This window comes from Periplaneta americana, chromosome 11 (genome assembly GCF_040183065.1).
Source record: "Periplaneta americana isolate PAMFEO1 chromosome 11, P.americana_PAMFEO1_priV1, whole genome shotgun sequence".
Lineage (NCBI taxonomy): Eukaryota > Metazoa > Arthropoda > Insecta > Blattodea > Blattidae > Periplaneta > Periplaneta americana.
In genome coordinates, this window is record NC_091127.1 from 159,748,358 (window position 1) to 159,774,290 (window position 25,933).

The 25,933-nt window shown below is 36.9% G+C and overlaps 2 protein-coding genes across 3 annotated transcripts in view; one reads left to right on the forward strand and one right to left on the reverse strand.

Annotated features, from left to right (window-relative positions):
- LOC138709503 (actin depolymerising venom protein gelsolin 1-like) overlaps window positions 1-8,605 on the reverse strand; it is a 60,356-nt gene extending 51,751 nt beyond the window's left edge. For both annotated transcript variants that reach the window (XM_069840316.1, XM_069840315.1), the window contains exon 1: window positions 8,515-8,605. In XM_069840316.1, the coding sequence (XP_069696417.1) occupies window positions 8,515-8,590 (76 nt within the window). In that variant the 5' untranslated portion in view covers window positions 8,591-8,605. The remainder of the gene's footprint in view (window positions 1-8,514) is intronic.
- Window positions 8,606-9,833: 1,228 nt separating this feature from the next.
- LOC138709506 (heat shock factor 2-binding protein-like) lies at window positions 9,834-25,095 on the forward strand. Its single transcript, XM_069840323.1, has 5 exons — window positions 9,834-10,578; window positions 12,581-12,813; window positions 15,788-16,044; window positions 18,853-19,057; window positions 22,997-25,095. Exons 2-5 carry the CDS (start codon window positions 12,583-12,585, stop codon window positions 23,279-23,281), a joined length of 978 nt encoding a protein of 325 aa, XP_069696424.1. The 5' UTR covers window positions 9,834-10,578; window positions 12,581-12,582; the 3' UTR covers window positions 23,282-25,095.
- The last annotated feature ends 838 nt before the right edge of the window (window positions 25,096-25,933 follow it).

Consider the following 25,933-nt stretch of genomic DNA (forward strand, 5'->3'; position numbering starts at 1 on the left):
TTATATCTGATGCTTTTCCAATTCACTGCAGGCTGAAGCAGGAAGATGCATTGTCACCTCTACTTTTTAACTTCGCTCTAGAATATGCCATTAGGAAAGTTCAGGATAACACAGAGGGTTTGGAATTGAACGGGTTACATCAGCTTCTTGTCTATGCGGATTTCGTGAATATGTTAGGAGAAAATCCACAAACGATTAGGGAAAACACGGAAATTCTACTTGAAACAAGTAAAGCGATAGGGTTGGAAGTAAATCCCGAAAAGACAAAGTATATGATTATGTCTCGTGACCAGAATATTGTACGAAATGGAAATATAAAAATTGGAGATTTATCCTTCGAAGAGGTGGAAAAATTCAAATATCTTGGAGCAACAGTAACAAATATAAATGACACTCGGGAGGAAATTAAACGCAGAATAAATATGGGAAATGCCTGTTATTATTCGGTTGAGAAGCTTTTGTCATCTAGTCTGCTGTCAAAAAATCTGAAAGTTAGAATTTATAAAACAGTTATATTACCAGTTGTTCTATATGGTTGTGAAGCTTGGACTCTCACTTTGAGAAAGGAACAGAGATTAAGGGTGTTTGAGAATAAGATTCTTAGGAAAATATTTGGGGCTAAGAGGGATGAAGCTACAGGAGAATGGAGACAGTTACACAACACAGAACTGCACGCATTGTATTCTTCACCTGACATAATTAGGAACATTAAATCCAGACGCTTGAGATGGGCAGGGCATGTAGCACGTATGGGCGAATCCAGAAATGCATATAGAGTGTTAGTTGGGAGGCCGGCGGGAAAAATACCTTTGGGGAGGCCGAGACGTAGATGGGAAGATAATATTAAAATGGATTTGAGGGAGGTGGGATATGATGGTAGAGACTGGATTAATCTTGCTCAAGATAGGGAGCAATGGCGGGCTTATGTGAGGGCGGCAATGAACCTCCGGATTCCTTAAATGCCAATAAGTAAGTAAGTAGGTTCGGTAAATAAACACCCCTCCCCTTTTCAGTTATTATTAAATGACAAATTATAAAAGGGGCAACTTTTAGAAAAAAGAGATAGTCGATTTCATAATAACAGAACCCGAATGAAAACTATCCATATCCCATCTAAGAAAAATATTTTATGAAAAAATAAAATCTTAAGTTACCAAGAAATTCTAACAGTATGTAGTACACAGTATACAAGCTAAGATATTTCTAATCATTGTTTCCTTGCTCAGGGTCGGTTTTGGACTGCTAGACGCCTGCTGCTAGAAAAAATAACCGCCCTTAATAATATAGACTACATCGAGTATTATTTCAGGGGTTCCCAACCCGTGTGTCGCGCAGCTCCATGGAGTGTGTCGCGAAATTTTGAAATTGAAAAATAAATTTTATGCCATCCAAAAAATCTCTTTACAATGCATTTTTTAATTTACAACGAAGTCCTTTATGTGGCATATTATTTTGGAACAGACTTTACCAATGAAATGTGAACACCTTTAACAATGCTCAGTTTAATTTTTCTTCCTGGTGATAATTCGAATGAAAGTGAACACCTGCAACAATGCATAGTAATTCGTTTACTCTTCCCACTTAGTAATAAACAGAGTTTAGAACCGTCAAATCATATTGGTCAGTTTCAGTATATACATGTGAGCAGGTGATAGTGCGATTATTTCATCAAAAGTGCTTTATTTAGATTTTATCATGGACAAATGTTTAATTAAAAAAAAATACAATTGAATCAAGTTCTGCTTTAGATGACAGCAGTGCTAATTCAAAAAATGTGAGCGAAAATTCCCCCCAGGGTTCACAAAAACGCACTACCGTTTCGTAAATTTAGTGATGAATACTTGCAATATGTATATTATTTTAATGTACCGAAGTACATATGATATTTCCATGCAGATATTCTGCGTCATCATACGATGAAAGAGTAATGGAATGGAGAAAAATTCTCTCCGGCGCCGGGATTTGAATCCGGGTTTTCAGCTCTACGTGCTGATGCTTTATCCACTAAGCCACACCGGATGACGTAGTGCAGAGGGCGGCCACTAGAGGGAACCCAAGAGTTGGTGATTAATTTGAGACAATTCTGTCCGACGCCGGGGTGATATCCGGTGTGGCTTTGTGGATATCAGCACGCAGAGCTGAAAACCCGGGTTCAAATCCCGGCGCCGGAGAGAATTTTTCTCCGTTCCATTACTCTTTCATCGTATGATGACGCAGAATATCTGCATGGAAATATCATATGTACTTCGGTACATTAAAATAATATACATGATATGCGTAAATCACTTCGTGATTTAAGAAGGCGCTTATTCCGTCGGATCCCGGCCAACTAGTCGCTCATAACGAGTGCACCTCAGCACATGTGTGGACTTCTGTCCTACGTTCATAGACATCAATGACGTAGTGCAGAGGGCGGCCACTAGAGGGAACCCAAGAGTTGGAGCTTAATCTGAGACAATTCTGTCCGACGCCGGGGTGGTATCCGGTGTGGCTTAGTGGATAAAGCATCAGCACGTAGAGCTGAAAACCCGGGTTCAAATCCCGGCGCCGGAGAGAATTTTTCTCCGTTCCATTACTCTTTCATCGTACTTGCAATATGATTTTACGTGGCGTGGCGATGAATATAAACAATATCCCGAGTGTATTACATGCGGAAATGTTCTATCAAATCAGTCGATAAAAAGCATACCCGCTAGCAGCTACGGAGCGCACCCTAGTGCACTGCGTTTTCCGCGGGTAAGAGAGATTAGCCCCAGCGTGCTCTGTGCTGACGACCCCTGCTCTATAAAATGAAAAGTAATACTAGTTGGGGATATTTTAACCCACCATTAGGCTTGTCCAGTGAAAGCCTTTCAATGACAGACACACCTTTCTTTTCTTTTTTAAATGCGAGGTCAAATTTTCTGAAATTTTTCCGATTTCATATGGAACAGCCCGTACTGCAAGTGTCACGGCGTGCATATCTAAATGATATGTTAAATCAGGTGTTAAAAATCTTTCTTTAGTATTCATAAGACACATCGGAACGACCTTGTGAAATATACATTTCATAATTTTTTATGTTAAGATTGTAGGGAAAATATATTCGACCACTTTTTGACTGACCGTAATGGCTTTTCCTTCCCTTGAATGATTTAATGTGGTTGAGCACACTTTCGAAGACATCGTCAGGTTTTTTGTTGTGATGATTATGATGTTTGCCTCGTTGTTCTTTAGGTGGCATACCTGTAGACTTGAGAGAGTTCTGTAGTACCTGAACGAGCTTGTAAGAGATCCCATGCAAGGAAATGAATGCTTTCAAACACGCTGGTATTTCGTCCATAGCAGATTTTAACTCTTATCTACTGCAAATGAATATTTCAGAAGTGTCCCTCATAAGAGAAAGTAAGCCTATAATTTCATCAGTCAATAAACTTTTGTTTTTATATGTGAATTTATTTTTTATGACTGTATCTAGTGTCTCTTTATTACCGGTACTTACTTACTGGATTTTAAGGAACCCGGATGTTCATTGCCGCCCTCACATAAGCCCGCCATTGATCCCTATCTTGAGCAAGATTAATCCAGTCTCTATCATCATATCCCACCTCCCTCAAATCCATTTTAATATTATCTTCCCATCTACGTCTCGGCCTCCGACTTTCCAACTAACATTCTATATGCATTTCTGAATTCGTCCATACGTGCTACATGCCCTGCCCATCTCAAACATCTGGATTTAATGTCTCTTTATTACATTATGCATTAATTGTTTGTATCAAAGAACGTAGAGCATATTAATATATTTCCCTTAAGAATTTATACTCATTAAATGCTTGATTTAAATAGCTATTACGCTATATTATAACAATTTATTTGGTTTTCTTCCTTAAATCGATCATTCATTCTCTTCTCTTATATATTGTATTACTGTAATAGTTATTAAGTTTAATTAATAGCCTATTGTAAATTGTATGCATTAAATAACATAGACCCTATGATTACATCATAACAAAGTACTAATGCATTGCAAACTCTTTGCTACTGGTTACTACAGAAGTAGTAGGGTAGTAGAGTAGGGGACAACTCCTTGGTTGCCGTTACTTCCTCCGCGCAAGAAAAGCACAAGGAACATCATGCTCTCGAATGCTTATTCATCCTTCTTGCCGTGTAGTCCTCATATATTATTAATAGCAGCGTTGGAAGAACCTTCACCATAACGTCGGTATTTTTCACTTAGTATTATTGTTTTAGCATATGAAATTCTATTAGCAAATTGCTAGTCTTAGCATTGATATCAGTGCCATCAAGCCAACCTAATTCATAACTAACACGAATAGACTTGTTAGTCTCTTCATTTTCTTCAATATCGGATTCGATATAGAATAACAAAAAATACGCTAACAATATTATTCTACCTTATACCATACAATCAGTTATATTACCGGTTGTTCTTTATGGTTGTGAAACTTGGACTCTCACTTTGAGAGAGGAACACAGATTAAGGGTGTTTGAGAATAAGGTGCTTAGGAAAATATTTGGGGCTAAGAGGGATGAAGTTACAGGAGAATGGAGAAAGTTACACAACACAACTGCACGCATTGTATTCTTCACCTGACATAATTAGGAACATTAAATCCAGACGTTTGAGATGGGCAGGGCATGTAGCACGTATGGGCGAATCCAGAAATTCATATAGAGTGTTAGTTGGGAGGCCGAGACGTAGATGGGAAGATAATATTAAAATGGATTTGAGGGAGGTGGGATATGATAGAGAATGGATTAATCTTGCTCAGGATAGGGACCAATGGCGGGTTTATATGAGGGCGGCAATGAACCTCCGGGTTCCTTAAAAGCCAGTAAGTATACCATATAATACAAATTAGTTAATACCGGTAATAGGCCTACTGCATTTCCATACGGTCAGCTAAGTCATTAGAAAACGACAAAATATATTAAATGTTAAGAACAGGAACGCCATTTCGTAATTGCAATTAAAAAACAAGCCAAACGAATTTATCTTTACACCAAAAACGGATGCTCCCTGGACCAAACTATCGTATTTTATAATAGCATGAACGGAACAGAAACCGGAAGTCTTGCTAAAGATGTTATTGCTAAAGCACTACGAAATGGCCTTCCTGTGCTTATCAATTACCCAAAATATTTAAGTTTTAAAATATTACAAACTTACGGTTGGTCTCAATTCTGTTAGCAACACAGTCCTCTGTTCTCCTTGGCAGTTTACTGTGTTTTAAGTATTGTGGCGCATGATGGGAAAATCCTAATGGAGTTTCAAACTGCTCTTCTTGCAAAAGAGGTGTTTCTTACTAACCAAACAACGTGCATCACCACCATGTTCTTGAATTAGAAACATTGAAGTCCATTCCTCCTTAAATTACGTTTATGGTTGTTTGTGTGCTCGAAAAATTATCTCTCTTTACAGTCTTTATACCCTTTGCAACGCTATCAAGCTACCTGAGCAGTTGAATGCTGGGGTGGAAATGAAGGAGTTGATCAGCTGGAACGAGTGCTACAGAAATGCGCGCCGCGCAGCGCCGAGTCCGGCGGGCATGCCTGGCCTATCTAGATTATCATCAGTCGTTTGATTAAGGAAAATCTGACAAGAAAATATCCACAAGTATCGAGAAACTGTTCAGCATATTAATAATTCAAAAGTGTAATAGTAATATGCGTTACAAGAGCGGTATGTTGATGTTTTCATGTTCGAGGAAAAGATTGAAAAAGCGAAACGTAGTTGAGCTTTTTTAATTTCCGAGAACATGAAAACAAACATACCGCTCGTGTATCGTACATTATTTTGTGCGAAGATCATTTATTACATACCTGAAAGAGGAATTTCTAATTAGTTGCAATGAAATCTCCATCTTGGTTTCTGTTCAATGACGGCAACTTTTAAAAACAAAAATATCTCTCTTCAACATTGTTGCTATAAAATGTTTTCTGTGTTCACTATATTCCAGCAGGCCGTGATATACGTCTGTCTTTTTTCCCCCAGTCTATAAATGCGAACTTAAAACAAACGGTAAGGTTATGTAATGATTTATTTTTCATTTTAATATTTTAACAATATTATTTATATAACATATTGCAGTAATAACATCGGCATCTGGAATCTTGTTGATTTTTTCACGGCTTCCTTAATGTTACTTGCATTACAAATGCAGTAACTTTTGTGGTGTTGTAGAGTTTACTTAATTTTTGCAAATATTTAAAAACAATAATTAACAGTGCAATTTAGGTGAAATTGCAGTGGTAAGTTTCCAATTTATAATTATTACTATGTTAAACGTCTCTAAAAATAATATGTTAAAAGCCTAAAGCAGTAAAATGAATATGGCGCTTAAGCGGTATGAAGAGGGAAATTGTCATGTGTGTTACGTTGGGAATACTGAATGTGGTATTTCACACTTACCGCGTATTGGTTTTGTGCGGAAAGCAAGCAAATACGCACGATCTCGCACAAAACAATTAACCTCATTAGTAGTGAGAGAGGATATTCAAAATGATATTATTTTACAATGAGGTATGAAAGGCCTGTAAAGCTGTAAGATTCATAAAATGAACTGCACTTACTTACTGGGTTTTAAGGAACCCGGAGGTTCATTGCCGCCCTCACATAAGCCCGCCATTGGTCCCTATCCTGAGCAAGATTAATCCATTCTCTATCATCATATCCCACCTCAAATCCATTTTAATATTATCTTCCCATCTACGTCTCGGCCTCCCTAAAGGTCTTTTTCCCTCCGGCCTCCCAACTAACACTCTATATGCATTTCTGGATTCCCCCATACGTACTACATGCCCTGCCCATCTCAAACGTCTGGATTTAATGTTCCTAATTATGTCAGGTGAAGAATACAATGCGTGCAGTTCTGTATTGTGTAACTTTCTCCATTCTCCTGTAACTTCATCCCTCTTAGCCCCAAATATTTTCCTAAGCACCTTATTCTCAAACACCCTTAATCTCTGTTCCTTTCTCAAAGTGAGAGTCCGAGTTTCACAACCATACAGAACAACCGGTAATAACTTATAACTGTTTTATAAATTCTAACTTTCAGATTTTTCGACAGCAGACTGGACGATAAAAGTTTCTCAACCGAATAATAACAGGCATTTCCCATATTTATTCTGTGTTTAATTTCCTCCAGAGTATCGTTTATATTTGTTACTATTACTCCCAGATATTTGAACTTCTCCATCTCCTCAAAAGATAAATTTCCAATTTTTATATTTTCATTTCGTACAATATTCTGGTCACGAGACATAATCATATACTTTGTCTTTTCGGGATTTACTTCCAAACCTATATATTTACTTGCTTCCAGTAAAATTCCCGTGTTTTCCCTAATCGTTTGTGGATTTTCTCCTAACATGTTCACGTCATCCGCATAGACAAGAAGCTGATGTAACCCGTTCAATTCCAACTCTCTCTGTTATCCTGGACTTTCCTAATGGCATACTCTAGAGCAAAGTTAAAAAGTAAAGGTGATAGTGCATCTCCTTGCTTTAGCCCACAGTGAATTGGAAACGCATCTGACAGAAACTGACCTATACGAACTCTGCTGTACGTTTCACTGAGACACATTTTAATTAATCGAACTAGTTTCTTGGGAATACCAAATTCAATAAGAAAAGAACTGCACTACTGTCTCTAAAGGGTAATAAGAAAACACAACTTAGGCCTACATGGAAAAGTGACCAAAAGTGAGCCTCATAATAAGTAGTAGAAAAATGAAACTTGTTAATGGAATTGTCATGAAATAATTTAATTACAAAATGTTTCTGATTTCTGGGAAAAAGTTTCATTTGCTTATAAAAGCAAGTATAATAAATGTGGACTAAACGAACATGTGGTGAAAAACCTGAGACAAACTTCAAACTAACTATCTGTTAAAGATGGCATTGGTACTTAAGCAGGAATGGGAAGATTTAATTTTATCGAAGGCATAATTACGCCTATGGAACATTATTTCTTCGTGGGCCTAAAAATTATTAAAATCATTGCTGAGAAACTATAGATGCAAGATATTGTTATATTTTTTTCATCAAGATAATGACCATTACATGTCTAAATGCAATGAAAACTGCACCTCCATCGCCAGATCTAAATTCCATCGAAAGTCTTTGAGTTAAACTGGAAAAAGTAATAAAAACACTCGATTTTAGTAAAGAAGGCTTTAAAAGAAGGGGAATGAGAAAAATTAGTCGCGAATAAAGAAAAAAGAAAACTGGCAGAATCCATTCCACATTGCCTCAAAGGGAAGGTGTGGAAAGCAAGTGATTGCAATGTCTACTACGTTGTGTACGAACATACAAATATCTAGTTTTATTCTTTAGGTAAATATTGTGAGCTTCAGTTTAGGAAATGTCGATTAGCCTATCTCATCTCCATATTATTTTTTTCACTGTATTTATTATAATATTACATCGTGCCCCTAAATGACCATCGGGGTTTCAAAGTCGTTTAATTCCTCTTACTTGAGATGTACTCTACGAGTTTTCATTCCGTACCTTGTAAGTGTTCAATGTGAGCACCATTTGTCACACGGCAGAAATCCAGCTTATCCTCCCAAACATTGGTCAGCATCCCGGTGCGATAGACTGAACAGCAGCTGGCAGATCAGCAGGTACACATGGTGCTTCAAGTACCCCACAGAAAGAAATTACGAAGGTCAGAAGACTGCACGAAAGCTGCTCTGATATTCTCCACTCTCGTTGGGCTCACGTGGACATTCGGAACTCTGCCCTTTACAGATGTAACCAGTTGTTTCAAATTGTTTATACCGCCGACGAATGTTGTTATCGGACGGAGAATTAGTTCTAAATTGCCGGCGGAAAGCTCGCTGTATAGAAATTACAGAACCGCATTCCGCAAATTGCAACACAGAAAAACACTTATACACGGGAGCCACCATTTTGTAAATGTGATGCTATGACAATAAATACATACAAAAAAAATATATGAGAAACAAACGCTACGAGAACACGAAACGAAACTTCCACAGCTCCTTTAATTACATGTACGAAATACACATCCACTTTCGTTTGTAAAGCTATTCCAACCACCAGAAACCCCGATAATCATTTAGGCTTCAGGGACACGATTATTAAAATGAAGAACTGAGAGATTTTTACCGTTTTATTTATTAATTTAAGGTGTACTGTATACTTTATTTATTATTATTTTTTGCTTGGTTATTTAACGACACTATCAACTACTGGGTTATTTAGCGTCGATGGAATTGGTATAGCGAGATAGTATTTGGCGAGATGATGACGAGGATTCGTTATAGATTACCTGACATTCGCCTTACGGTTGGGGAAAACCTCGGAAAAAACAACTAAGTTAGCCCAAGCGGGAATCGAACCTACGTCCGAGAGCAACGGGTCAGCAGGCAAAGATATATGGATCTTATGCGGAGACAAAGAGGAAGAGAAAAAATAGGAAAGATTCGAGAAAGATGGGTTTGCAGTGAAAGACCTGCCCTTGGGCAGAACACTATGAATGAATGACGTAACGATTATATTTCATGTTTTCAACTTACGATCTTCGGGAATATCCGACATATTTAAATGACTGGAATTCTCGGCAGATTTTGTTGGGATACATACTAATTTAAATGCACAGGAGGAAAACCCAAGTGCATCATCATTTGTCGTCATATCATTAATTATGCGTATCAATGACCCAAAAAAGGTCACAACAATTTTATCTTGGTAAACAGTATTTCAGTGTTCTGTGAATTAATACTGCGGGAAACTACACTTGATAAAGTTTTTTATTAGCAATAGGGAAATTACAATAACTACAGAGTATTTGCGCAATTACGTATGTTGAGAATAGAATCGTTAACAAAGCAATGCCAAAATTCCAATGCTTTGAGAACAAATTCGATTGTCATTTATTTGTTAATAACAGTACCGGTACTCCATCATAGAGGTCATGCCTGTTTGCGCGGGAATTTATAATGTAATAAATACTAATAAGTATACAATTAAACCGATACGAACCGTGAGAACTTGTGAGCTGAAATAATACAGAAAAGTTTAAATACGAATAAATGGAAAAATCAGAAACTATGACCAACCAGAAATATTTTCAGGAGGAAAGTAATTTCCTGGTAAGCACAGACAAATGACTATTTACTCCATAATAATGCATCCATAATGAGTTCATTTTAATAATGTAGGCCTAATAGTTGTCCTAGAGACAGTTTTAAATAAAATGATGTGAAATTATACAATTCATTATTTCACATAAACAGAATGGGCTTATTGCCTCTATGATAGCAACACTATATTTAATCGATTTTAAATTTTACTTTTAGTTATCGTTTTAATATTACCGGTATGTACATATAATATTAACAAGGCCTATATTATTTTTACAGGATGAAGTAACATCTATTCTGACTTCTGTTAGCAGCAATCTCCATGGTTTATTTTCTGACCTTACTACATCTCAAACGTTTGTCTGTTTAGATTCAGACTTAGAACTTTTGCAACGGGAAACACAAAGTCTTTCCAAAAACATAGAAGAACTAATTACCAAAGACTTCCATGGCGCACAAAAAGGTGATTCCAATATTATCATCTAAGTTTGTTTATATGTTATGGTATTCGTGTATTACACATCTTAAACAGATAGGATTTGTAGTTTCGACATTATTCATTAATTCATAACTAGCACTACAGCCCATTGAGGGTCCGCGTCTCCTCTAATATTTGTAGCTATTCTGGTCTGTCCTGTGCCAGTCTCCTCCACCTCCTAACTCTAATCTTCCTTAAATCATTCTCCACATCTTGCAACCACTAAGCATGAGTCTTCCTCTTGTCTTGCTCCACCTGGGTAACCTGGAGTCTGGCATCCACTCAACATGGCCTAACCATCTAAGCCCTCCTCTTTTAATAATTTTTAGTAGGTTATTTTACGACGCTTTATCAACAGCTTAGGTTATTTAGCGTCTGAATGAGATGAAGGTGATAATGCCGGTGAAATGAGTCCGGGGTCCAGCACCGAAAGTTACCCAGCATTTGCTCATATTGGGTTGAGGGAAAACCGCGGAAAAAACCTCAACCAGGTAACTTGCCCCGACCGGGATTCGAACCCGAGCCACCTGGTTTCGCGGCCAGACTCGCTAACCGTTACTCCACAGATGTGGACTCTTTTAATAAAGAATATTATGTTTGGTTCTCCAAACATCTCCATCAACTCCCTCTTTGTTCTATTCACAAATTGTCCATTTATAGTTCTAGATCCATATATCTTTCTAAGGATCTTTTTTTCCCATATTGCCAGCATATTTTCATTCTCTTTTGTTAATGTCCAGATTTCGCTTGCATACACTACTACTGGTCGCATTATAGTTTTATAATTTTTTTTTTTGGCATGTCTAAATATGGCATTGAATTTTATTACTTTTTCAAGGGCATAGAAACAGCTGTTGCCAGCCATTATGGGTGCCCTTATTTCCAGTGATATATCATTATTAGTATTTACCATCGCACCCAGGTACTTAAAGGTCGTGCAATTATCAAATTCATATTGATGAAACTGAACTCTTCTGACAAACATTATATCTAATTATAATTCTTTAGTCAACTAAATGTATAACTCTGTGCATTTTTATAAGCAGAATACAATTTTAAATGAATAGAGATTCTGAATATCAAATTAATAAAGCAGCTGTACTTTATACTTTAAAATGAAACAATTGTCTTTAGAGACAATTAATATTAGGTACCCTCCACAAAACTGGCTTCATTTATACACCGACGGATCCTTGATCTCCAGAGAACAAGGTGCCGGTGCAGGTGTTACGTGCTGTCTCTTCTCACTTTATAGATCTCTTCGATATGGAACAAGTTTTGATGGAGAAATCGTTGCAATAAGTGAAAGTCTCAGGAATCTTCTATTTCACATCAATAAATTTAAGAATGCAGTTATATTGTCAGACTCCAAAGCAGCTATTCTATCAATAGTCTCTAAACACACACCTTCATTTCAAACAGCAGAAATAACTAAAATGCTCTCTCAATTAATATCACTCAATACAAGAATTGTATTCCAATGGATACCATCCCATTGTGGAATCCTGGGAAACGGGAATGCGGATGCTTTAGCAAAGAAGGGCAGCACTGCTACTTACAGACCTGTTACTAAATCTACATATTACTCTGTGAAAAGATTTATTAAATATACATACTTAGACTTCAACAAACAAAATTTGATAACACAATCTCAAGGGAAAAAATGGAACTCTCTGCATCATAATCCACAGTTAATTCCGATTTACCACGAAAATCGTCTGTAGCTGCAATTAGATTGGCAACAGGCCATGATTGTTTGGCCAAACACCTGCATAGAATTGGAATATATCAGTCCCCTAACTGCCCATTGTGCAACTCAAACCAAGAAATGGATTCGGAACACCTCAAAATCTGTGCTTCAGTGGCTGGCCATGATAATATCTTTGAAAAATATTGGAGTGCAAGAGGTCAAATGACTTTATTGTCAAACGCCTGGCATTAGAAAACAACAACTACTTTATACTGATTGAATATGTTTCTTTTCCAGCAATGAGTGCCTTGCAGAGTGAACTGTTAGAATTACGTCAGAAGTATGAGCATTTACAGCATGAGAGGGATAGCCAACAAGAACACCTTGGCCGAATGCAGGCAGAATTGTTTGCAGTACGAAATCAGATACAAAGACAGAGCCAATTCTGTGCGTCGCTTGGAGCAGTCATGGGAAATCTAATTTGGAAAGCATCCAGGCTTCCTGTTGTGATAGACATGTTTCTGTCAGGGGTAAGAGTGGTACTTCCATGTATTCATTAACTAGGTTACTTACATTAGAGACAATGTTAAATTTTTGATGATTTTTCCCAGTACAAAATAAAGTGTATGTGCATAACCCATCTCCACATCCAATGGGCTAAGTCCACGAATATCCCTTACATGTCTGTAAATGTTGTGTATGTTATAGATCAGTGGTATTCAATCTCTTTTGCTAGCATACCCCCAAAATATATTTGTACCTCCAAACTGCAGTCCAATTATGTAAGAATTAACAAGACTATGACTGACGTACTAAAAATCAATTATTATTATTATTATTATTATTATTATTATTATTATTATACAGTAGTAGTAGTAGTAGTAGTAGTAGTAGTAGTAGTAGTAGTAGTAGTAGTAGTAGTAGTTGTTGTTTTCTAATGTCAGGCGTTTGACAATAAAGTCATTTGACCTCTTGCACTCCAATATTTTTCAAAGATATCATGGCCAGCCACTGAAGCACAGATTTTGAGGTGTTCCGAATCCATTTCTTGGTTTGAGTTGCACAATGGGCAGTTAGGGGACTGATATATTCCAATTCTATGCAGGTGTTTGACCAAACAATCATGGCCTGTTGCCAATCTAAATGCAGCTACAGACGATTTTCGTGGTAAATCGGGAATTAACTGTGGATTATGATGCAGAGAGTTTCATTTTTTCCCTTGAGATTGTGTTATCAAATTTTGTTTGTTGAAGTCTAAGTATGTAGATTTAATAAATCTTACAATGAAATGCTGGAGGTATAACATCAGCTAAGAAGACTGAACTAGCCAATATACTCTCAGATAATAATGTAGATAATGCATTAATACGAGTAATAGTAATGATTTATGTGAAATGATATTCAAGCAAGAAAAAACAAGAGTTGATATTGCAAAAAAAAAAAAAAAACTATAATATAATGCAATAATTACAACAAGCAAAATAAAATAAATATGTCAGCATTTTTACATACGTAATCAGTGGGATACGTACTCCTTGTGACAACCCTGTATACCCCTGAAGGTACGCGTACTATAGATTGAATACCACTGCTATAGATAATCAAATTTTTAGGTACATGGCAGTAGCAATACGTCTCTTGTCCATCATTTTACGTAAAAAAAAAGTATGATGACATGAGAAATTGGAGCATCCCAAAAAAATCCACCAAATCAAAATTTTCACTTGGATAATCTAAGATCTGAAATCAGTCTCCAGTGTAAAAAGCTACCAATCTCGTTAACAGTTGTTGTTTAGTTAACTGTCTGAAGACAGGTCTGAACCTCACAAGTGATACCAAGAAGGCACCACTTATGAGGAAACTAGGCCAGGAGATAATGGTGTAGGATGGTCATTTCTTTCCCCCTCCATTGCATACATTGCTGACTAGCTACATATTACACTAGTCAGACTTCAGATGCATACAAACAATTGTTCTTCCTCTGACACATATCGTCAAGTGAGATATACTGCCTGGTAATAGATGTACATATCAGCCAGAACCTCAATCAGAGGAATAGTTAACAGTGTGTCTAAGAAATAAAATTACTTGAAATAAGAAAGATTAGCTATAAACAATATATAGAATATTTGTAGACTGAGCTGCAAAAGAAATGCAGAGTCGAAGTCGCTATTGATTTGAAATATTGTGTTACAAGGAATGTGTGCATGAAATAATTATACAAACACATCTGAACTGGCCTGAATTTTTTAAAGAGTTTTCATTCCATGTAAAGAAGAAATGTATAGTTAAATGTTTCAATTAGATTCAATTTTCAGTTCTGTATTTGTATTTATAACAAAATTGATACATTTTATTGTTAATACAATATGAAACGTAACTGGCTGTGTATATCAGTTGTAATGACAGCATGCATGGATAATAAGAAGGCTGTGGAATACCATATAAACTGCAGTTTCACTATTTTTGTGTAGTATTCATATTAATGTTGTAAAATAAAAGTATATGGATAATTTAAATCAATTCATATTAAATAATATCATGAACATGTTATAAAAGTCATATTTATATGTTTTAAAAAAACTAATCTCGGGAAAATAGTTTTCCACCTCGCCATGTTTGCTAAAGTTCTTGCTAAACGATATAATTTTGTATATATTATTTTAATATACCAAAGTATATATGATATTTCCATGCAGATATTCTGTATCATCATACGATGAAAGAGTAATAGAACGGAGAAAAATTCTCTCCGGCGCCAGGATTTGAACCCGGGTTTTCAGCTCTACATGCTGATGCTTTATCCACTAAGCCACACCGGATACCCACCCCGGCGCCGGACAGAATTGTCTCAGAATAAGTTTCAACTCTTGGGTTCCCTCTATGGCCGCCCTCTGCACTACGTCATAGATGTCTATGAACGTAGGACTGAAGTCCACACATGTGCTGAGGTGCACTCGTTATGAGTGACTAGTTGGCTGGGATCTGATGGAATAAGCGCCGTCTTTCGCATATCATATATATTATTGTAATGTACCGAAGTACATATGATATTTCCAAGCAGATATTCTGCATCATCATACGATGAAAGAGTAATGGAATGGAGAAAAGTTCTCTCCGGTGCTTATTCCATCGGATCCCGGCCAACTAGTCACTCATAACGAGTGCACCTCAGCACATGTGTGGACTTCAGTCCTACGTTCATAGACATCTATGACGTAGTGCAGAGGGCGGCCACTAGAGGGAACCCAAGAGTTGGAACTTAATCTGAGACGATTCTGTCCGGTGCCGGGGTGGGTATCCGGTGTGGCTTAGTGCATAAAGCATCAGCACGTAGAGCTGAAAACCCGGGTTCAAATCCTGGCGCCAGAGAGAATTTTTGTCCGTTCCATTACTCTTTCATCGCATGATATAATTTTGTATCGGCATTTCTTTTGCAGCCCAGTGTACAAAGGTCCGTACTATCATAATATGAATAAGGTACTCAGAATGACTTATTTTCAGAATAAAGTTGGAGACTTGCTGAATATTGTGAATGGATCGCTGATCTCATTCTTGGAGACATACGAGTCCTGCATCCCTGGTCAGTGTACCGATGAGAGCCAGTTCATTATGTCTGTGTGTGGCATTGTCACTAACATCGCAGCTGCACCTGCTGGGCGACAGTTTCTCATTAGCAGCTCAAATGGCAAGGAGCTTCTTGAACAATTCTGCAGAGTCCTTGCACATATTCCACTTCCTTCAGGGAACGCCTTAAAAAGGTCTCAATAATACTGCCTATCACATAATCTGAGATAAATTTAGTTCTACAACTATCAAGAAATGTAACACTCTGTACATTAGTGGTGTTGAAATGAATTCATTTGCAGTTACATTGCTGAAAATAATGAATACAGTAAACAAAACTATAGTCGCGATTCTGTTATTCCCGGTGTGACTCCTCCTCTTTGCTTAAGTCTTAGGAAGTGAAGGTTCTATAAAGTCTAGGTAGGTAGTATCGTTAGCCATTTTTGTTCTTTCGTTGCCGAGCTACCAGACGAGGGATCTATTTGCCACAACGTTAAACATTACCATGTCGTAGCTCCTATGATAATAAATCAAACGAACTGTAATTCAGCAAACAACTGAGCGGCAAATAACGTCCTCATGTGATTTCTGCGATCGCCAACGAAAGAGCTAAAATGACAGGCGATTATATTAAGTATTTATCAAGCCTTAGGAAATGCATAACGTCATCATCAGCGAAACATAAGACGCACACGTTTAAATGTAGCCGACCTGCAACGTGATTGGCTGCCGGAAATAAGAGCGACGGGACTATAGCTGTTTCACTTAAACAGTGGAGTACGCACGATTTCTTTCTGGGGAGGAGAAGAGGGTTCATTCAGCCCCCTGCATAGCTCAGTCAGCAGAGGCACTTGCCTTCTAATCCGGAGCTGTGCTCGGGCTTGGGTTCGATTCCTTCTTGGGCTAATTATTCGGTTGGGTTTTTTTTCCGAGATTTTCTCCAACCATAAGGCAAATGTCCGGTAATCTATGGCGAATTCTCGGTCTCATCTAGCCAAATACCATCTCTTTATCACCAATTCTAGCGATGCTAAATAACCTAGTAGTTGATACAGCATCGTTAAATAACCAACTTAAAAAAAAAAGAGAGTTCCATCAGATTTTTGTGCCTTATCATAAAATGATATAATAGTCATATAGGTTTTTGCTGCATTTGAACCTCAACCAAATCAAATCAAATTTATCATCATCATCCTGTTGGTCAATACTGTCACTGCTACAACTTTTTACTATGGCATAATCTCCCTACTAGTTTCTTAAGGGTTATTCACCTATGATGAAGATAACTAAACTTAATATCTTTCATTTTTATTTTCCTTCCCACCCTCTCTGGGGGGGGGGGGGGTTAACCGTACCCTAATCTTTCTGGTACACCACTGACTCCAACTCATTCCCTAAAGAAATTTTTAGCAACCTTACATAATACAAGATTGTTATACAAGTCCGTTTTTTTCGGAGTGCCAATAGAGATGGCAGAGCTAGTGTGTTTTCAGTGGTGTCAGCATATGCCAGTTAGTATGAGGGGGAACAAATCTTGTTATTTACCTCTCCTTCCAGCTGAATTAATTTCGAATCTTGCCGTCGGAAATCTCATAATAAAATAGTTATAGGCCACATATATGAATGTCAACACATCAATCAAAATCTAGGTAATTAGAGAGCAATAGAGTATATTTATAGATGTTAACCGAACAAACAAATAATTTTAAGAAAATTATTTTGATTAACAGCATTAAAAAGGCAAGATAAACTTCAAAGCAATATATTTCACATTTTGGAATATAAGTTAATATAAAATATTCAATGGTGGTAGTTTATGAATACAATCACATTAAGAATGAAACAACTTCAGTTTATGTCATGTCTTGGCCTGCCCTCTACACACGCAACTTAACGTTGATCTATTGCAACAAATTTATGTAGTACAGTACGATTATTTAGTCCTGACAGTCGCCGGAGATGTGTGCCTGGGTCAGGCGAGTCCATTTAGTTACGCCAAGGGGTGTTTGGGCTATTCACTCACTTGCCTTCGGAGTGATCGGATGTCATGCGTGCAGTAGAGTGGTATGTTTCCAGTACAATTAAGCTGTACTGCATTCCTTTACCGACCGCTCGCCCTTATCTCTACTCTGGACCTCTCCCCACTCCTCCTATTACTTCCTCTCTTTCACGTCACTGAGCTGTCAGGACTAAATAATCGAACTGTAGTTCAAATTTATGTCCTAAAAACATGTCTGAAGTTTTTGATTTGAGACAAGTTTCTGCAAAACAGTTCATGTTCTGAACTATAGTCGTGTCGTTGTTATTTCCGGCGTGACTCCTCCTCTTTGCTTAAGTCTTAGGAAGTGAAAGCTCTATAAAGTCAAAGTAGGTAATATCGTTCGCCATTTTTGTTCTTTCTTTGCCGAGCTACCAGACGAGGAATCTATTTGCCACACTGTTAAACATCATGTCGTAGCTCCTATGATAAAAAATCAAACGCACTGTAATTGAGCAAATAACGTCCTCGTGTGTTTTCTACGAAAGCGGACGAAAGAGCCAAAATGGCGGGCGATTATATTAAGTATTTATCGAGCCTTTGGAAGTGAATTACATCATCACCAGCGAATGACAAGACTCACGTTTAAATGTAGCCGACTTGCATCGTGATTGGCTGCCGAAAATAAGAGCGACGGGACTATAACTATACACTTTCATTTGCTGCACTTTCTAACATAAAAAATTGTTTAGAGTCGATTTTGGGAAAATCAGAATTTTGTGCTATTTTGGCTGTGTGTGTGGGGGAGAAAGGGGAGGGCACATAGCTTCGGAAAATCTCTCTCTATAGCTGGCATGCCAAAATAAATTTTATCATAACACTTTCTCATTACAGGAAGTATAAATAAAGCAGAATTTAAAAACACTAATGGCAATTACTGTGGATGTTCACATAGTGATTCTGACTGTTGTTAATGATATTAAGTATCATGGCATTCACTAAACATTTCCCTTTTTTTACACAGACTGTTACTGATGGCTCTGTACAACACAAGCATTAACGAGAATGGGCTGAGATTCCTGCAGCAGCAACAATACCTACTGTCAGCCATTACTCAGGATTTGCAGATCAACACCACCTCTGAGCTGAAACTCATGTCACTTAGACTTCTACAGTCTCTTACCTACGACATCCCTAACAAATCAGTGCTAAATGGTATCTTGAAAGAAGTACGTGAAAACATTTTCTTTTTTTAATCTTAGGTTTTATGTTGTTGTTGTTATTTTCTAATGCCAGGCATTTGACAATAAAGTCATTTGACCTATTGCACTCCAATATTTTTCAAAGATATTATCATGGCCAGCCACTGAAGCACAGATTTTGAGGTGTTCCGAATCCATTTCTTGGTTTGAGTTGCACAATGGGCAGTTAGGGGACTGATATATTCCAATTCTATGCAGATGTTTGGCCAAACAGTCATGGCCTGTTGCCAATCTAAATGCAGCTACAGACGATTTTCGTGGTAAATCGGGAATTAACTATGGATTATGATGCAGAGAGTTCCATTTTTTCCCTTGAGATTGTGTTATCAAATTTTGTTTGTTGAAGTCTAAGTATGTAGATTTAATAAATGTTTTCACAGAGTAATACGTAGATTTAGTAACAGATCTGTAAGTAGCAGTGCTGCCATTCTTTGCTAAAGCATTCGCATTCTCATTTCTCAGGATTCCACAATGGGATGGTATCCATTAGAATACAATTCTTTTATTGAGTGATATTAATTGAGAGAGCATTTTAGTTATTTCTGCTGTTTGAGATGAAGGTGTGTGTTTAGAGACTATTGATAGAATAGCTGCTTTGGAGTCTGACAATATAACTGCATTCCTAAATTTATTGATGTGGCATAGAAGATTCCTGAGACTTTCACTTATTGCAATGATTTCACCATCAAAACTTGTTGTTGCATGTCCAAGAGATCTATAAAGTGAGAAGAGACAGCATGTAACACCTGCACCGGTACCTTGTTCTCTGGAGATCAAGGATCCATCGGTATATAAATGAAGCATCTTAGGTTTTATTTATAGTCACTTTAATTTCAAGGTCATTTCATGACTGTTGTGTTGACTGTCTCTTATAAGTAGCACTTGCAGTGCTGTTGATACATTAGCCCTCCTATGGTATTTGCCTTTGGGGCAACAGGATGGCTTGCTAAAATACTTGGCTTAAAAAAAAGACTTTACGTTTATTAAATGACTCTGCTTATGATCAGTGGCGAAGCTTCAGGGTAGGCAGGGTAAGATGAGCTTTCCCAAACATTTTCGAAGAAGGGACAAGATCAATTTTGAATTTAGTTAATTAAAAACAGGAGCGTTTCTGCATTTCGTTTACCTTTTAGCGACGTAAAGCACAGCCTAGATCACTATTTCCGAACCCCAGCTTACCCAAAAATTTTGTCATGATTCACTACTGCTTATGATGCTCATTGAAGACCTATATTTATTAAAGAAGTTTTCTTTTAGTGCGTTATTTCCGACGCTTTATCAACTGCTGAATGATATGAAGGTGATAATACTGGAAAAATAAGTTCGGGATCCAGCATAAAAAATTACCCAGCATTTGCTCTTAATGGGTTGAGGGAAAACTCCGAAAAAACCTCAACCAGGTAACTTGTTCCAACCAGGATTGAACCTGCGCCCACTCTTTCACGATCAGGCATTATTAAAGAAGTTATCTTAACAGTTATCAATATGTATACTTTTAGTTGACATTTTTAAGAATAATCTTAAGGGGACACTCAACTACATTTTGGAACTTTTTTCCTATTTGACCAATCTTTTTCAAATTTGGAGAAAAAGTTTAATATACACATGGAAAGTAACATGCAAAATCTCAGCTCATTAGATCCAATACTTTTCAAAATAAAAAATATTTCAATTTTTAATCAATCATTAATTGAAATATCACTTTTAATTATCATTTTTTATTTTTTGGCTTTGTGCATTTGACTGTGACTTCTCAATGAATAGGGGAAGAGTTCTGCGTATTGATTTAGTTCTGTCACGTAAATTAGTGTAGAAATTTAATTTTTCATTTCTATGACACTTTTTCTCCAATTTTTAAGTTGAGTGTCCCCTTAATGATTTCACTGCTAGAAGTGATATACACAGCTATCATACAAGGCATATTCATTTAATCTCTTAACCACATGTTCTGCCAAAGGGCAGGTCTTTCACTGCAAACCCAGCTTTCTCCACTCTTTCCTATTTTCTGCCTTAGTCTCCATATATGATCCATATATCCTAATGTCGTCTATCATCTGATATATTCTACTGCCCCGAACTCTTCTCCCGTTCACCATTCCTTGCAGTGCATCCTTCAGTAGGCAGTTTCTTCTCAACCAGTGACCCAGCTAATTCTTTTTCCTCTTCTTTCTTCATCCACTCTTCCCAACACAGCTTCATTTCTTATTCTGTCTGTCCACTTCACACATTCCATTCTTCTCCATATCAAATGCTTCTAGTCGCTTCTCTTCACTTCGTCTTAATGTCCATGTTTCTGCCCCATACAATACTACACTCTACACAAAGCACTAACTTCCTTAGTTTTTTCTCCAGAGGTCTGCAGAAGATGCTCTTTTTCCTATTCAAAGTTTCCTTTGCCATTGCTATTCTTCTTTTAACTTCCTGGCAGCAGCTGCTGTTACTGTTTATAGTACACCCCAAAAGGTTGACTACAACTAAGATTTGGTTACATACTATTGCCATTATTATATTCAACAGATTACCATGTGAATCTCATTCAGCTATTTCCAACACATTCAGATTGTTTTTATATAACTGGCTTACAAAAAATTCATTTTACAGTATCAACGAATTTCTTCAAATACCTTCTCTGGATGTTGTATTTTAATGTTCTGTATGTATTGCTCTAATTGTTATATTATGTTTATTATTATATACATGTATAAAATGTGTGTGAGCAAAGTCATTTAATAAAAACGTACTCCTGCATAAGCATGGAGTCGACCATAACACACAAAGGACAGGAGTTCGTGCTGAAAATGGTGACTGATCCCAACATAGCTCAGTTGGCAAGAGTACCCAACGCGCCAAGCTGAGAGGTCTTGGGTTCGATTCCCAGGCCAAACAAATTTTTCTCCAATGATGTATACGAGTTAATGAAGTATATAACTCTTGTTGAAATGACTACTGGGTGTTCAGTTCAAAGTGTGTCATGGCTCGCTGTATGTCATCACGTGGCTAGCCGATGAGCCTAGAGAATTCAATCTTCCTACACTTCCGCAGAAGTGTATTACCTATGTGCCAGAGAAGTTGCCTAGAAAGTACGGCGTTCATTCTGAAGAGTACTTACCGATACGTATGGTGACGCCGGTAGTGGCAGGAATGTGAACTGTTTCGAAACATGTACTGAGGTGAATTTTTTTCTTATTGTCGAGATATGGGGAGAGGGTTAAGACGATTACTTACGTATTTGTTGACATTAACTTGGACGGTCAACATGGACATGGAGCATTTGATTTGTGTTGTGGAATGTTGCTGTATGCAAACGATGATAACAAATACCCTGCGTACGACTTGCCCGCGCAAAACACAGTTCGAAAGAGGTTATGGCAGCACACAGACCGTACAGACCGCCATCTGTTGCTACGACGTTCAAATTATACCGTACACGTTCTCAAGTTCAGATTGAACGGCTTGATTAATAGACAACTTCTCTGACATAAAAGCTGAAACTCGCTTCAAATCGCTGACTCATCAACAGTGACGTCATGACACACTTTGAAATGAACACCCAGTATAGTAAGTCATATATACGTGTACAGATGCTCAACATAATGTAAATGTGTGTATGTCTATAGCATTTTTTCAAATGCTCATGACAGCAATAAACTTATTACTGCGAATGAATAATAAATTAAATAATCATTAAGATAAAATATAACTAAACCACGCAAAAACTTACATATAAAATAATTTAAAAGCAAATAAATATGCAAGAATAAAATTCATTAGATAAATCTTAAAACAAAAATTGGACTTAAATAAAAAAAACTAACTAACCAACCACGAATTACAAATATTTGATGCATTAAGGTAGAAAGTTGGTAATTTCGTACTTTAATCCTCATGCAAATATTTATTTTCCAGGTATCACTGGAAATGCTACAGCCAATGACTCAGAGTTCAGAAGCAGAGCTGAAAAATGTGGTTGGTGACATAATAGATAACATAAATAAAGCTCTAAAGAAATATGGCAAAAATGCTTCACAAGGAGACAACCAAATAAGAGCAAAATGTCCAGGAAGTTGTGATGAAGCTCTTGTGTACCGAGCACCATGCATGCAGAGGACTAATATACATAATGAAAGCCCAAATGCTTGTCCTAGCTCTGGACGGTGTACGAAAAGCATTTCCTACAAACGTATTGCTTAAAAATCCTACTCAAAAACAAATTACCACATAAAATAGCCTGGTGGTCTGTATGGTACTCCAATGCTTGATTACAATTAAAATTACCACAGCCTACATTACAGCACTTGTGTTATCCATATTATCATTTATTTAAAAATAAAATCGCAATTTTTTTATGAATTTCATTGTTGAAGTAATTATTCACGATAATTACAAGTTAAGTATCTTAATAACAAGAAGAAAAGTGCACGCATACTGTATCTGTACCTACTTCTTTTCCATATAAAGTTCCTTCAGTGTCTTGTATTGCTAAAATAAGAGTATTCCATCTCTATTATTTATGTACTGAAACTTGAGTTTTAATAGGAAACAAAAAATGATTATATTTAATATGTTTAAAAGCCATTTTACAAGGTCTGTCCGGAAAGTATCCAGCCATTTTATATTTAAAAACAAGCCTAACTAGGACAATGGTACCTATTTGGTTATCATAGTACCCCTGTGGCACCCCATGCTTATACCAGCATTCCTTTCCCTTTTCAAAACAGTATGCATTGTCCCCCTTCAGCCACCTCATTGTGTTCTCCTTAAGGGGACAGGATGGTATTTTTAAAACTTTTTTCCTATTTGGTGTAAAATATTAATTTTCTGTATGTAGAGAGCTCATAGCTGTGGCAACTCAACCAAATAAAAATATTTTGAAAAAATTATTTGGGGCCCCAAATTTGAAAAAAATATACCCAATGCAGGATTGTACTAAAACCAATTTATCCAAACCATTTTTAAAGATAGATTCAAATAGTTTTTTGCAACGTATTTGCAAAAGCATGTTCTACAAACTGTCTGTAACAGAATTTTGATATTAGTCCCTACGTTTGTAAAATAAACAATTAAAATTTAATAACAATTTTCTGATTTCCTTTCTTGCAAACGGACGTAATTTTAAAATGAAATCAATTAACAAAATTCTGTTACAGAGAAAAGTTTCCTAATAGTCTAAAGAATATGTGGTCTAAATTTCATGCATGTATCTTTAATAGTTCAGAAATTATATCCATTTTTGTCTGGTAATGTAGCAAAAAATATGAAGTTACTGGAAACCGATAAAAACAGGCATGTGATTTGAAAATCCATAGCGCAGGGAGTTTAAAAATGACGTCTCACCATCCGATAAGGGCACAAATACCCACAAAATGTTATGCAATGCATTCCACACATATCAAAGGGTATTTTAAAGAAAAAAAAAAATTTTTTTTTTTTTTAATTTAATTTACTGGAAACAACAGTAAAAGTGGGCGAGTGATTTAAAAATCCATAATGCAGAAAGTTTAAAAACGGCGACTCAACATCCGATAAGGGCAAAAATACCCACAAAATGTTATGCTATGCATTCCACACATATCACAGAGTATTTTAAAGAATTTTTTTTTTTAATTTACTCATTTTTCACCATCCTCTCCCCTTAACTAGTCCATTGTTTCCAATCTCCTCCCTTTCTTTAAGAAAAGCCAAAGTCGTAGGGAGAAATCTTCTAGGCTGTACGGGGACTGACAGACCTGAGTGTGCAATGTTTTACCAAAACACCCTGCATAACGCGTGAAGAAATGGAAATGCATTGACATGATGCTGACAATCATCTTTTATCCACAGCTATGATTGTTTTCTTCTCACTGCATCCCTTGGCCGGCAAAGAACCTCAATGAGTAATCCCTATTTATTGTCTGGTCTTGAGGAACATACTCAAGGTAGAAAACTTTGCCGCATCTTCTTCAGATATGGAGAGCTCATAGCTACAGGTCAATGATTCATTTCTGGTTATAACTATTTTGAGGAAATCTCGGTCACTGGTAGCGATTTTAAGCAAGTCTTGTGCTCTTGTGGCGAGAGCTGCAAAACAAATTATGCCACCAAGCTTTTCATGCCTAGATCCTCTGTCAAAATTGCTGAAACAAAAGTCTGTGGAATTCCTAGGTCTTCTTCTAATTCTCGTACTGTCGGTCACTGATTTTCGTTGATTGTAATCTACATGCTCTACTTGTTGAAAGACCTTCCGGAACATGGATCACTCTAAACAAATTCTTGACCATGTTTGATGTACTACAATTTTATTTTAACTTCCTTGACTGAATCATCCCCAAAAGCAGTCTTAATCCTTCGAATATTTTCCGCGGAAATATGTCCAAGTTGGAAGCAAAACTTAATGCAGATTTGCTAATCTATTCACTTGGTCATTGTAAATGCAACAATCACACAGGATTCAAGCTCACTGCCGAATGAGTAGCCCCATGGGAGAAAGACTGCTCACATGTGAGTAGTAGTAGCAATAGACCGGCTGCAAAGTTGTATCAAGGATGATGCGTGACCAGTTACTGAGATATTCGAAATGGTTGGATACTTTCCAGATTAATCTAATGTTTTAATGTTGTATAACATCCTATATTTTTAATACGTTGTAATTAATAATTGTCTTTTTACAAATGTTCAAACAGTTTATTATTATTAATAAATAATATTTAATTTAAATATAATAATACAATGTTTGCAGTTTTTCTTGGGAAGGATAAATGCGGTAGCTTCCCGTTGCTTTCTGCACACCTCTCCCTCTTTCGCATCTTAAAAGATGCCAGTGGGCCCAAGCGTGGAGGTGAGGAGAGTGAATTTGACTAATTGGGC